This window comes from Plectropomus leopardus, chromosome 21, assembly GCF_008729295.1.
Source record: "Plectropomus leopardus isolate mb chromosome 21, YSFRI_Pleo_2.0, whole genome shotgun sequence".
NCBI classification, from domain to species: domain Eukaryota; kingdom Metazoa; phylum Chordata; class Actinopteri; order Perciformes; family Serranidae; genus Plectropomus; species Plectropomus leopardus.
In genome coordinates, this window is record NC_056483.1 from 13,556,199 (window position 1) to 13,570,819 (window position 14,621).

General features: G+C 42.2%; 1 protein-coding gene across 1 annotated transcript in view; it reads left to right on the forward strand.

The window, feature by feature from the left end:
• stau2 (staufen double-stranded RNA binding protein 2) overlaps nt 1–13,150 on the forward strand; it is a 103,771-nt gene extending 90,621 nt beyond the window's left edge. The window contains exons 14-15 of the mRNA XM_042510548.1: nt 10,441–10,506; nt 11,621–13,150. Coding sequence (XP_042366482.1) covers nt 10,441–10,506; nt 11,621–11,656 — 102 coding nt within the window. The 3' untranslated portion in view covers nt 11,657–13,150. The remainder of the gene's footprint in view (nt 1–10,440; nt 10,507–11,620) is intronic.
• The last annotated feature ends 1,471 nt before the right edge of the window (nt 13,151–14,621 follow it).

Below are 14,621 nucleotides of genomic sequence, written 5' to 3' on the forward strand. Positions count from 1 at the left end.
TTATTTCCGTTTTGATTTCAGATAAGATTTAGTTTAGAAGCTATTATAGGTGATTTTTCATGGTTGGTAGAAGGGGTGGCCCTTGAAAGTAGGATCCATAAGTCGGAGACCCTTGGTTGACTGAGATTGCTTTGAGTCGAGCAGTTGGGTGTTTTTTTTTCTGTGCAGTGTACTAATGGGGACATTTTGGTCCCCAGATTTTGCTACAGAGTGAGTGTTCTTGACATTAACACTGCTCTTTGCAGCTGCGAACATGTAGGGAGCGGCACAGTGGGAGACAGAGACCACCCTGTAAGGTAAGGAAGTGGTGAATTTGAAGTGTTTTTTTAAGATTATTCTTTTGGCTTTTCTTGCCTTTATTTTAGTGCAGGCAGAGAGTGACAAGAAAGGGGGAAAGAGAACGGGAATGACACGCAGCAAAGTGCCTCAAGCCGGAATCAAACCCAGGCTGCTGCATAGGACTAGAACTCACCGAGCTAGAGGCCGCCCTGAAAATAAAGTGTTTTTGATCATTAAAGCATGGAAACGCGTAGTTGAAACCCAAACTTTAAGTAGTAACCTGAAAATGAGCATCATAGGTCCTCTTTAACTAAAGGACGGTCAGATGGGCGTTTCCTAAATCACCCACAGTTAGCTCACAAAGTGAACCCTTAGTACGACATCTGAGAATCTCCTCCACATATTGTGAAAACACCTGCTATCCTTTAGATGACTTATAGGAACAGTAATATCAGTGAAGCAACATTGTTTCTGTTTATGTAATTTATACAAGGGGAGCATACATTGTGAATGAAGAAACTGTGGTTGTTGGATGAGTCATTAAGGAATAGTCCACCCAGACTGTGTCTCATCATTCAGGTTGCATCTGTGTATGGTGGGGGGGTCTTAATCCATGAAAATTCAAGGAATTTTCTTTTTGGGGAGCATTTGAGCTTAGTCAGTTGTCATGTTGGTGAGTCACTGGCCTTGAGGCAGTTTTTTTCCCTCTTACCAATATCTTCACAAGCAGTAGTCCCTCCACTAATGCATTCTTCATGCCCTATATCTCATCTCATGCGTTATTTAGTCACTGATTCATCAGCAACCTTGGAATAAGTTAGCAATATTGAAGATGGACAAACATAGGCTCCCCTGCGTAACTTCCTGTGGGTGGAAGATTCCTTTGAAAAAGGAGAATGGAGATGATGAAAGTGTGTCATCGGCACCATTCTTGATGACAAGGGAAAGTGTCATACTTTCTTTTCTTGGTTAAAGAGTGTGTCATGTAGTCAGTGTCCAGTCACTCTTGATCCAGAGCAGCAAAACAAAACTCACTTGTATCAATCTTTAAAAAACAACAAAAAAGTTAAACCCTCTCCCCTACTTGTTTAAAATATCCTAATATTGATTTAAATAATTTCTGAGTCATTTATAAGATATTTATATATTGGCATATAATGATTTTATAGTGTTTTGAAGCATTTATAGCTATTAATACTAGGTCTGAGTATCGGTACTTGAAACTTTTCAGATATTGACAAAAATAGCTGTGTAGCAAGTTGTATCAATACATTTCCAGTCAAATGATACCTGATCCCAAACCATCCCAGCCCCCTAAGAGATCACCAAATTTTCTGCTGCTGCCATCTCCGGAGCCACTCTCCTCCTGGCGGTTGGTAAGTTTGACATCTGCCCGCAGTAGCAGCTAACATCCAAAACTAAGCTGTTAAAGGTCCCATGAAAGTTACACTGACAGAGAAACAGCTCAACTCTGAGCCTGTAAACAGCCATTGGATGATGTTAGCCACGTGATACTAACAGTTAGCCCTGTCACTTTGTATGTGTGCAGGTGGGCAGATTGTCTCATCTGTCCTTGGTGGCTAGCTCACACTCCCGCAACAGCAGAACAATCCATATACTCTGTAGTGTGGTTAAGTCAAGCGCAATGTATTTAAAGATTTGCAGTTGAGATTCCATCAAAATGTTCAAAAGTATGGCTTTGCTACATGCCATTCACATGGGTATCGAATTAAGTACTCCATATCTGTATCACTTTGAGAGTACGGGTGTTGGTACTGGTATAGTATCTTTTTAAACAAAACCCAGCTATAGTTCATACACAAAAACTGTTTATATACATGCCTTGAAAAGTACTTAAGATAAATTATGCATTATTATTGTTAGAGTTGTCTACAAATACACCAATAAACACTGAAAATGTTCTTATTTCTGGATACAGCTACATTATAGTGTGGTATGGGTTGTTTTGAACAAAATTGTATTTATTGCTCATATATTGGTTATAATTGCTAAATGGCCTTACCTGTTAAACCTGCTCCTTTTCAATACCATTATCCCATAATTATGATGTGATGTTGTATGGAAAAATAACTATAACAGCGATGTGTCTTAACAAAGTTTCATTGTGGCATACGAGCACAGTGTTATCATAGAGGCCGTCTTTGGCTGTATCTGCTTTTCCTCCGAATAGCGTCGCTGACAAGGCAGGAGTATGGTATGCTGAGGTGCTTCTGCCCCTCGCCCTTTGCCCATATGTTTTGTATTACGCCCTAGGAGGTGCCATGCTCAGCAGCTCGGTGATGGGAGGGGATAAAGCAGGCCTCTCCGGCCCAAATGACGCATGACATGGCGCTGCGCCCTGGGCCCTTATTTATGGCTTCCCATGTCAGTGAAGGCTCACTCCCCTGGGGAGCCCCACTGCCGTTACCCTCTAACTTAGCTCAGCCAGCCTTCAGTGCTCATCTTAAACACACACAAGAATACACACACTATCCACTGAAGGAATTTGATCACCATAATGTGGCAGCATGCACACATGACTGAGAAGTATGCACAAATCAAATAGATTTATTCATTGCGAAGTTTATTGAGGTGTACAACATTCACAGTTGCTGCAGTTTCTTTCATAAGAAGTGAAGTAGCACGTATGAAGTCCTACTTCAGAAGAAACAACGTGATGTCAGGCTACAGCTAAACCACTGACAGGCACACACTGCTTCTTTTATCAATGCCTCTAATGTGGAAGAGGATGTGAAATCTGGAGAGAAAGTGAGGAAGAGATTTGGTGAGAGGATCTGAATACATTTTCTCTGTAGTTATTCAAGAATCCATGTACATATCACACCGCATTAACAAATAAGACGCATACACTGCCAGCACTCATGCACACACAGGTGTTCTCCACGAGCTATTCGGAAATATTCCAGTGATCCCCGTCCAGAGTTTTGATGTGGGTAGAAAGAAAATACAAAGAATTTAGAGGAAACGAAAGCCAAGGGGTGAGAAGAAGCTTCGAGAGTAGATGACAGAAGGAAAAACGGAGAAGAGTCAGCAATAGATAACGTTTAAAAGAATTTAATGAACATCAGAGAAAGATGCGATGTGAATGCATGGTAGTGACATCAGGGTTAATACAGGACAAAAAGATGGCTGGGTTTCTCTTCCCTCGTATCTCATGTTTCTTTGTGCTTTGGGGAGTGAGCACAAAAAGAGGGAGCACTGTCAATGTTTTATGTGGCCTTTTGAAAACTGAACAAGCCCTCTCCAGAACAATATATCCAGCTTCAGAACCTCCCTGACAACAGGGCACTCATTTTTCCAACTTCCCAGGTCCTGACTGTAAAACACTCTGTTTGAAATCCACTCTGGTTATTGTTTAGTCTAGTGGAAGTCCCTTAGATCATCCTCATCAGCAGCCGTCCTGTATCCCCTTCATGTTCCGAGTGCCCCCCTGTTGCTCCGCAGCAGCTCAGAACCAGCCACCCGACATTAACCGGACTCTTTTTAGCATTATTAAGAACTGACTGCCAGTGTGTTATTGCAGAATAAGAGGAGGAATGGTGACTGTACAATTAAGGACACAAAAGCTGGCAGTTCTGGTTACAGTCCGTCCACCCCAGTGTTGTCTCAAATTCTCAGAGGAAACTGTTTTTGAAGTGTTTGTGAAACAGTGCTGCAGTTTGTGTTTATCTGGAATGAAGTGGTACTTAGTAGATGTGGGGAAGTCTATCTCACTTGATATGATTCCTGTAAATAATACAATGTTAATCTAGCCATAAGAAACAGTAGTTACATTAAAATGCTTAAATGCTTGCAGCAGTCCATTCAAACTTTTAATTTGTAGCTACAGTAATGGCAGCGTTTTCCACACGTAAATTTATTTGTTGCGGCCTGCCACAATGTCAGCATTTACAGCCACATATTGATTTTCCTTGGGCATAGCCTGTCTTAAAGGTAGCAACAGAAAGTTTGCTTTCACTCACCTCTGCAGCAGCTGCTCCATTATTCCTTCGATCTAATATGATCTGCTCTGATCTAGTAACAAGCTGATCAACCCAAAAAACAAACTTCTAAAGCATTCCACCTGTGGTATGTTCATGGACCATGGAAAAAAGAAAGTGTGCTGAACCTCCCTTGTCATCAGCTACCGCCCAATATAGCATCTAATTCTGTGGGACACTGAACAGCTTTGCCATCCTCATTCCCACCCAACAACAGTGTATACTGACTCCCACCTGCATGACGTCACATAATGTCACACCACTGAGCCTTTAAAACTTTATCTCGTCAGCTTTTTCGTTTCATTTTTGTATACCAACCCACATACATCTAATTTAATGCACCTGCAGAGTTGTTAAGTGATAGTTTCAAGTTTCAAATGAGTACGAAACCAATCCTATGCTCCTCGAGATAACGTGGATGTCCAAACACATGACTTAGAAATTGATGTCCAATCAAAGCAAAGATGGGAGGCTGCCACTGATGCTCTTGGCTTGGACTTAAGATTAGAGAAGTGCTCGAATAGTCTAGCTGGACCATACAGAGCCGGAGAAAGCCCTGGGAGTGTGGATCTGCTTGGTGAAGAGGGAAATACCACTGTACTACTGAGACTGGGTCATTGGGTTAAACCTTCAGCTGATGTCTATGCTTTCATCTGGCCTCCAGCAGAGCAGAGGCAGGATCTGATCTGATAAAGCCAAGAGAACATGAAAACCAGGCTAAAGTTTCTCTTTCTTCTGCTGCTCTCAAGATTCAGAGTAGGAGGAGAGAAAGAGATGTAAGTATGTGAGAGTGAATGATGTGCTGGTGGTCTTCACCTCATTAGGACCTCCCTGGTGTCTTTGATGGCTACTGAGGGCCAGAGGGTGAACTGATCGAGATCGAAGGATCTCCTCCTTTCAGCTTCCATTCCCACCAAACTTTTTAATTTTTCTGCTCCTTTACTAGCATTATCCTTACGTCATCCCCTAATTATTTTTCATTGCTTCCCTAGAACCTAGTTGTCCAGCAGTGAGAACTGACACAGGGGTCTGATTTGTCAGGGTCGATGTGATCCAACAATCCATCAGATCCATCAGGCCGGTGCCAGGGACTCCTGGGGGACAAGGCCTTTGTTTGGCTAAGCCGCTGACGGAAGCGAAGTCTCTGTCGGGGTAGCCATTAAGAGCGCAGCAGGCCCAGAAAAATGAGCCGCCCTTGTCACTCCACATCAGGAGCTCGGCCACGGTCGCAGATCCTCCTCAGATGCCATCACATTTGACCGTTGTTTGTCCAAGCCTTTGAACTAGGGACAGCTAGATAGATAGATGAATGTGTCAAGTGACTGTGGGGTGCTTCATGTTGACTCCCAGTCTTGGATTGATGAAGAGTGCTTGGTTGTTATCTAAAGTTGGGGCGAGGAAAGGATAGGTGAAGAGGGGGAGTGATGAGGGACACTTCAGTACTTGTTCCATAAGAAATTGAAGGGGCTGAGCTGGAATGGGCATGCTGTCACAGCTTCGAGTGTGAAGATAAAAGATGTTCCAGAGTCACTCAAGAAGAAAAACATCATGCTGTTCTCATTACAAGGTGTCCTTCATAGAATGTGTGCTTGCACACATTTGCATTTCCAGATGCAAAAGGTTATATTTTTTTGCCAAACAACTCTGCATTTTATTTTCGGAGCCCCCTGTGTAACCACCCCTGCTGTGCCAATGCAGTGGTCTCATTGAAATGAATTAGGCACTGTTTTTGAAGCTACCTCCATACTCTATCAGTAGTGAGTAATAGTCAGATGTTGATATAGCTTTTTTCTTCTTGTGTACAAACTCCTGACTAATTTTTGAATAAGCTGTAATAGACAAAAAAGAAATCAAAGCTGCAGCGACAACTTCAGTTTACTGGGAAGCCAACAGAGAAGCCTTGGAGCTCCATGGCCAGCTTCAGGGTGCTTCTGCCTCATGTCTGAAGTGGAATCCAATGGCTCTGTATTGCAGCCCTCTAGGTTTCAGTAAGCTTTTGTGCACTTCCGCCTCTCCTCTAAACCCAACGTTTTTGCTCATATGTACCCTCACATACTGACATTTGGCACCGATGGATTTACTGTGAATTTGTACTTGGAAGTACCAATGTATTGTGGTCTGTACAAACAAGTGCAACACCATGAATGCCTTCCAGGTGAGACTTTCTAAAAATGTGTCATTATACTTATGTTTAAAGGATTAATGGGTCTTCAATGACAGATTGCTTTTTGAGAGTGGCTGTTGGGTACACCTTCAGATATGATATTTTTTATCCATTTTTAGGCATTGAACTCTAAAGCCTACGCCACTCCAGTCCTTTCCTATTTGGGACTCAGCATCCTCTCTGCACATCGATTCCTCCTGACCCGCCTCTAACTCTGCCTTTGTTCCGTGACAGAGATGGAACACCTCCACCTTGCGCATCTCAGCCTCAGACTAAACATACTCTCCTGGTGTTGATGCATCAGTGTTGTGGCGGCCTCTAACAATGACCAACTTATCTCATAGAAAAATAATGATTTCACTGGCTGCCATTCCCACAGATAGGCTCAGTATTTGTCTTAGGCTCCGTGTCCTTCGCTGAGCTGCTCGGCTCAGGGATTGGCTGCCACGGCCCTTATGCCTGCCTGTCGTATATCAGCAGCGCTGCCACCGTCAAGCTGCTGATTTATGGCTGTTTATCTCCAGTCACCACCCCCCCACCACCTCTCCAACAGATGGGCTCTTGCTATTTACTCAGGGAGAGAAAGATCCCAAAACGAATAAATACAACAAACAAAAGGTAATCACGGGGAAGCTGGTGGAAACTTGTGATTACAATTTATTGGCCACAAGAGAAAATGGAGATAGATCTGCCCCTGTTGATTATCAGGTGTGACCTGATCATGTGTTCAAGATTAATCTGTTAGGTTTCCCTCTTATCTTAATTACTTTTTCCGCTTCAGTATGTGCGGACAGTCCTGGTCATTGTGAGACGACGTGCTGATGCATATAATAGTGGTTATATAAAGAGTCTCCTGATGTGATTTATGTTTATTAACAGTGTAATTGTCAAAACATTCCTTGAGCTGTCATGTTTTACAGGGTTGTCGCCTTAAATCTCTGCAAGTATATTCAAGCTCTAAGTCTCACAGGCTGTCAGATCTTCACAGAGAAAAAAACACATTGCATCATAAATTGTCTGTTACAGACTTCGAGGGGCTCCAGTTGATTTTTGAGTCTCTGGAGAAACGCCCTCAGAAATAACCCAACAGTATCAATTTTTCAAACCAGTCCTACAATATTGTGCACATTTTTCAGTACCTGTAAGCATCAGTTTTTTCTTTTGTTTTTTTTTCTCAATTTGATGGATACAAACCAGATTTTGACCCTTGCACCTGTCAGTCATAAATTACGATTCCTGGTTTATGTTTCTGTTAATCTGAAGTTAAACACTTTGAAAATGATTTCGAACGCAAGCACACAGATGATAGTGTGTAACATCCTCCTCTACATATTGCATACCATAAAGACACATTCATATGCCATGCAGCAAGATTTATATTTTGTCAGGATTAAAGCGTGATAGATGTTTCCTCTCTGCATGTTAACTTGAGTACAGACCGTTATTCATGGAGACATCTCTGTCTGTGTGTCTGAGAGTCAAATATTCATGTGGGGAGAATTTAATTGGTCTGAACCACTGATATTACTAATAAGAATAAAGTACAGATTGACGTTGGTGGGCTCCATAATGAGGTAAACTCAGTCAGTCGTCACATCTCACTCATCTGCTGAGCTGAGCCACGTATGCCTTATCTCGCCGCTGATTAACCAGTGATAGAGTGTGAGGATGCATCACCAGATGTGAAAAAAAAATGAAGCTTTCAGTGGTGATGTAATTTTAAAATTTTATTTTTAGCAGCTTTTCAACAATAATCATCACTTTAAATAAAGTCGTATTTATCAGTACTTTTATTTATTTTATTACCAGTGCATTATTTACTGTGTTGATAAACAAATAAGTATATTTAAGCACTACTGTTAGAGGATTCAACATCTTCAGCATCAGAATGTTTCAGCGTTTTTGCTGTTTGTAAAATTAGGGGCCCAAATAAAATGATTACTAAATCTACAATATGGATGGTGCACATTTGCAAGTTCATTATGACTAACTCGAAAAATCTGCAACATGAAGTGTGCAAACAACATGCAGTGAAACCATTTTCATCCACATACAATAGATAATTATGCAATTAACATGGCTGGAAAAACTAATATGAGTCCACTAGCTGAAAATGACATGACCCCGGACACACAAACCTCGAACTGTCGAGAATAGTTGCAACGAGGGCCGACTGTTGTCACGCCTGTGCTCGCCCAAAAAGTTGGATGAAAGATGAGAGAAATAAGCTCACCAACGGCATGACAGCTCTAGCTCTTGAAAAAGTAGCAAAATGTTATTTTTTTTGTAAAGTTTTTTTGGCATGGCAAACATACATGTAGATTCACAAATAAAGTATGAAATAAAAACAAAATTTTATGCACAACAAGTAAAGATCTCCTAGAATTTGGTTTGCTCACATGTTGCTGCTGATTGGGTACACTTCAGACACAGGAGAGAAAACATGCCTCAAAGTCCGTGGCACAGTGTTTTGCAACATTTCAAGGAAACATGTAATTCAACCTGGATACCCCAGCTAATCGGTGCGCACTGTTTTGAGTTTGAGCATGCACCTGGTGTGCTTTAGAACATAACTGTTCGTATTTCGTGAATAATTGTCTACCGTTTGACGCCAACATTGACAAAACAGTTGTAAGCAAGCATTAAACACAGTTGGTGGTGCTTTTAAAGGACACAAAAAAATCATTGTGAGACAGCATGATAACACAGTTGCACAGATAATGAGCAGCGTACTGTATTCAAACAGTTGTCACTCATGATGCACTGGCAGATCCAATAGTGTCCGTTCTGCTGGAAGATATATTCCCCAGTTACTCCCTTTATATGTTCCAATACTGAGAAACAGAGGGAAACAGAGAGAGGACTAACACATCTGGAGCCAATCTCTCAGATGGAGGGGGTATCTGTGTCAGGATTGGACCTGAAACCTGGTTAAGATCAAATCAACCAGTTCATGTTGGCACTCTTAAACAGCTCTTTACTAGAAGTGCTCCACAAGTGGTTTCTGGTCATGACATTAATTGGTTTTTTTTTGTGACGATGGCTCAGCTCAGTGGTTGTCTTTTAAGCGTCCCTGCAGGAGTTGATCAACACTTGGACGTTACAGCGTTACAAAACCAAATGTCAAGAAAGTATCGCTAAAACACCGTCTGCCTCTCTGTTATTTTGTTTATCCTTCCGTCCCACTTCACATATCACGTGTGTCAGTCCACACCGCACCTCTCGACTCCCACACATGTTGCTTATATTATGATAGCAGGCTGGACCCTCCTCGCATCACCAGCAGCCCCTCTCGCAGGCACAGACAGGCGGGCGATGAGCAGGAAGGAAATGACATCATGGCGTTTCTGATGGAGGCTTGGCACAAGACATCGGTGAATTATTCAAGCTGCTTAGTGTGGATTCATGGATATAGTTTTTTAATGACATGGCACCACATTGCTTCACATGGCTGGTTGTGAGCGCAAACAGTCAATTCAGCTATTTCCTTAAAAGTGTGAGGCTGAGAAGTGTTGAAAGCTTCCTCTTCTCAACCACAAATTGAACATAATTAAGTCATTACACAATTAAGAACACAAATGTTACACACACGCTTGTTTATTTTCACCTGATTCATGTGGACTTTTGTGCTACACAGATTAGATTGAGTGTGTTTTGTTACCTTTATGATTTATAGGTGTTTCAGAGCTGCTGATATTTGTTTAGCTTTGGTCACCGAGAATACAGATGTCACTCAGACTGACTTAGGAAAATGCAGAGCAGCCAAAACATAAAGTGGAAATGTTAACCCAATAACGCTAGATAAACAGTGAGCAGAGAGGAGCCAAAGACAACAGAGAGCGAAGGGAAAGTGTCCTGCTGGCATCAGGTTTCCCAGAGTAAGTGTTATTTGAAAAGCAGCTGAAGGGTGACACTCACTCTCCTCCCACCCAATCTCCCTCTCTCCCTCCTCCCTCCCTCACTCACTCGACCATCTGTTGTTCCCTCTCTTCTCAGGCTGCTCTAAGTGCCTTGAAACAGCTGTCGGAGCAGGGACTGGACCCGGTGGATGGCCCCATCAAGGTACAGTAGGACACGCATCACGCCAAGCACACACAGACCAACGCTGCACGCTCACTCAGTGTTGGATGTTTAAACAATCGGCCAATTGGGGTTTGCAGATGCTCGTGTAGGTCAGAGCCAGATGTGCGTGTGCCAATCTTGCAAATCCTCAGTGCTGCAGGCTGGCCCATCATCAGTTCCCTTCCCACCCACGCGCACACATCCAACATATCCGCTACACATTTTTCTTCCATAGGAAAGCAACTGTAGGCGTCGATATTTACATGCATCACACTCCTGTCAGTCGATACTTTGCATGATGGCTATCGCCACCAAGGCTCAGTCATGGCAGGAAAGAGGGCTTTCTCCACGAATCTCCCCTACGCAACGAGGAAGGGAGGAAAGGAGGACAGCGGAGAATAAAGTCGGAACACTTTGGGGTTTTTGGAAACTCAAGAGGAAATCACTGTCAAGCATTTCTGAGTATTTTCATAGGAGGTGTGCCCCAGGAAAAAAAAATTAGAAGGGTTGTTTTCTTGCAGCCCAGTGTCTCCTTTAGAGAGGAAGAGGAAAGGAACAAAGAGAGGAAAGACAACCGCAGTATTATAACAACTTCATTTACGTCATCACAAGAGAGGGGCAAATATGGCAGCAATTACACTTTCACCTGAGCAGTTAACGGCTCATTTCTCGCTCCAGTATTCCCCCTCTCAGCCTCTAAAACTCATTAACTCACCCGTACCTTGCTGTTAACACAGTGTTGGTTATCAAGCTTTGGATAATCACATGAAGATACACACTTTTCCTCTAAATCGGCTGCTTTTCTTTTCCCCGCAGCCCCACGTGAGTCTGTCTTTAGTCCTTTCTGATAAAAAACCACAGAACAGGAGCCGGTCACTGTGCAACAGATTGAGGTCAAGGACTTGTTAAGTGTTTAGAGTCACAGCCACGGCACTTTCAGTCTCTTTGGAAGTTTACTTCCCAAATGATCGCTTATCGCGCTTTTACAGACTGAACTTAAATTCCTGGGATCTTCCGTGTTGAACAAATCATCAACAGCAGGGCTGATTATTAGCATCATTGCTCAAGTTCCTCGACAAAATCCGCCCTAACACGGTTCTATTTGTCTTTTCAGACCAGTGAACCATGTGGGAGGGAGGATGGACATTAAACAGACTAACTCAGGCACCACCACTCAGGTCTGCAAGGATTCAAAGGCTGTCGTCTAGGAGCTGACAAACCCAAACCCCCCCCTCCTTCGACATACACAGACCTGACAAAGCCCTCCTTCCCTCCCCCCCCCCCCCCCCCTCACCTCAATGTCCCATAACCCACACCCACATTGTCCCCACTACCCACAATTCCCCTCACCCTCTCTACCCACCCCCACCCCCACGATTGCCACTGTATCCTGCAAAACCTGTCAACATGCAATAGGGTGGATGTGCACCGAGAAATGACCGACTAAAACACCATTACCTGAGTCTATGTGAAGACAACGCTATGTTAACACGTTTATTGATGATTTCAGTCAAAATTTAGAGGACAAAAAAATAAAAAATAAACACAAACTAATGAGATAAATGCATGGTACTGTATGAAATCAAGGGAAATCCAAAGTGATACACTGCATAGACAATTTTCCCTTTGGATAAATGTCTGTTGGTATGGTTAAAACAAATATGTACATCATGCCATTGAAACACAAAAGAAACATTTTAGGGGAGAAACCAACTTGCATACAGTAGCTATTTTTTTTCGGGGGTATTATGTTTCCGTTTTTGTTTTTTTTTTATTATTATTATTTTATTTTATTAATCTAACAATGCTTGAGTACTGTATTTAAAATTAACCAATGCCAGTGCTGTGAAAGTTGTAGTTGTTGTCTTCATATATAGTCACCCAGCTTACCTTGTATGCTGACATAAAAAAAAGAGTTCATCTATCTATATGGATGTGTATGACTTGCAAGAGTATCATATTCCGAAAAATAACACAGAAAAGTTTTTTTCATGTGGACAAAAAGGACAAAACTGGTGTTAGCAGTAATCAGTAGAAGTGTCGACCACCCAGGAGGAAAGGTTGGACTAACCTTTACTTCCTGAAGGGTCTAACTTTCCCGTTTAACATGACCCAACACTGGCATAGCATCACTGGAGCATCACCACACCAACAGCGGAGGCAACAGGGGCCACCACAGTTGTACTTTTTATCTAGAAAAAGCAGCCAGTGGCTAGTATTCTGCACACTTTCTCTAATGCCAGTAAACGTTTAACTCCAGAGAGTTTTGTACCGGCGTGACTGCATGTCCTCCAGTGAATGAAAAGTCTTCTCCATTCCAGTGATTTTGTGTCAGTGGATCGTCCCCCCTCTCCTCCCCTCCCCACAGTTTTGTCGATCACATCTACACCCATTGTGTGTGTTGTATTGACCCGCCAAGGCATCAACTGGGTGCTTTTAATGCCTGCATTCTGTCTGGAGTGCATCTTTTGAGCGGAGAGAGCCTGTGTCCGATTCCGCAGACTCCCTCCCCTAAAGGCCACTTTGAGTCACTTTGTTCACTGACATTGAGGACGTGTCTTCTTTTTCGCTGTGAGTACAATGTGTAATAAGGCAGTTTCTGTTACTGAAATGCAGTAAAAACACCTCAGTTCATGTGGAAAAATATCCTTTTCTTTGTGTCTTATTTTCTCCTCTATAGAGGCGTTAACACAACATCTCACCCCAACTGCAATTGGCACCGTTTCTGTATTAAATCTACTTTTTCACACATATTTTAAGTGCAGAAGCTGAAAACAAAATTGCATTCAAGTAAGTGAAAACGAGGAACAGGGTGATGACATTAACCAACACACACACAAACACGCACACACACACCATCTGTTGAACACTCGGTCAGTTTGACAAAATAATCTTAACTGAAGGCCCATTTACTAGCGTATCAGTGCTTGATACCTCTTAGTTATCAATCAGAATAATCAAGTTGTATCAAAATGTCTCCAGTCAGACGATAACTGCATTTGACCCTTCTTGCTCTGACACTGTCGTCAAAGCCATTAATAATGGTCACGTAACATTAGCCATTGCTAACAGTTAGCTCCGTGACTGTGTGCATATGGACTGGTAGACTCTTACAACTGTCTCTGGTGAAGAGCTCACACTCCCACAGCAGCAGCTACAGCAACTAGTCTATGATGACGTTGAGCGTGATGTATTTGGCAGAGTTGGCAGTTCAGCGTGCCGAAATGCCACCAAAACTATTAGGCCAAAATTATGGCTATACTACATGCCACTCCATTTGAATAAAGTACTTCATAGGTATCGGTATCACTTGAAGGGTGTTGGTACTGTCGTTATTTTTTTAAACAATACCCAGCTCTACCATTTACTAGCTTATTTTGGCACTTGTGGCCACATTTAACAGTCTGCAGCGGTGGATACAATTTACTTAGCTGTCTTCACACGACCAAAGTATGGCGCTTTAATCAAGCGATGTGTTTGAAAGCCCTTGAAAAAGTTAGTTGACCTTGAGTTAAGATATTTTTTTTAAACTATCCACAAGTTGAAGAATGAGCTTTCAATTTGAAGGCAGATGAGGAAAAAGCTTTCTTTTTTTAAACTTCTCTTTATTGCATTTTCAAAATATTCAGTTATATAAGTACAAAATCACCATTTATACACACAAAATATAAAACCACTCTCCCCTTTCCTGACCCCCTGGTTGCTCTTACTCATAATTTCAGTCCAACTCACGGCCCAGTCCCATCCCAGCAGGTTACAGCTGCCCACAATTGACAAGAATTATAATAAAAATTGCAGTAATCAAGGAAATTGCACAAAGCTGCATAACAAAGAGAAAACAAAAGAAAACACAGGCACAAAAAGAAGAGAGAAAGAGAATGGACTCATACATACTGTCCAGCTACATATTGATCCACACGTTCTTCATAAAGAGCATTATGAGTCATTCCAAGGCGGTTCAGTTTTCTGAACTTATCTTTTTCTGCCTTTGGGTAAATTAATCTTTCTAGTTTTTGATGGAACATGACATCCTTCAGCCATCTGGCATAACAATCGGGTTTAGGACCCTTCCAGTTGAACACAGTAAGATAACATATTATAAATATTCACTCAGG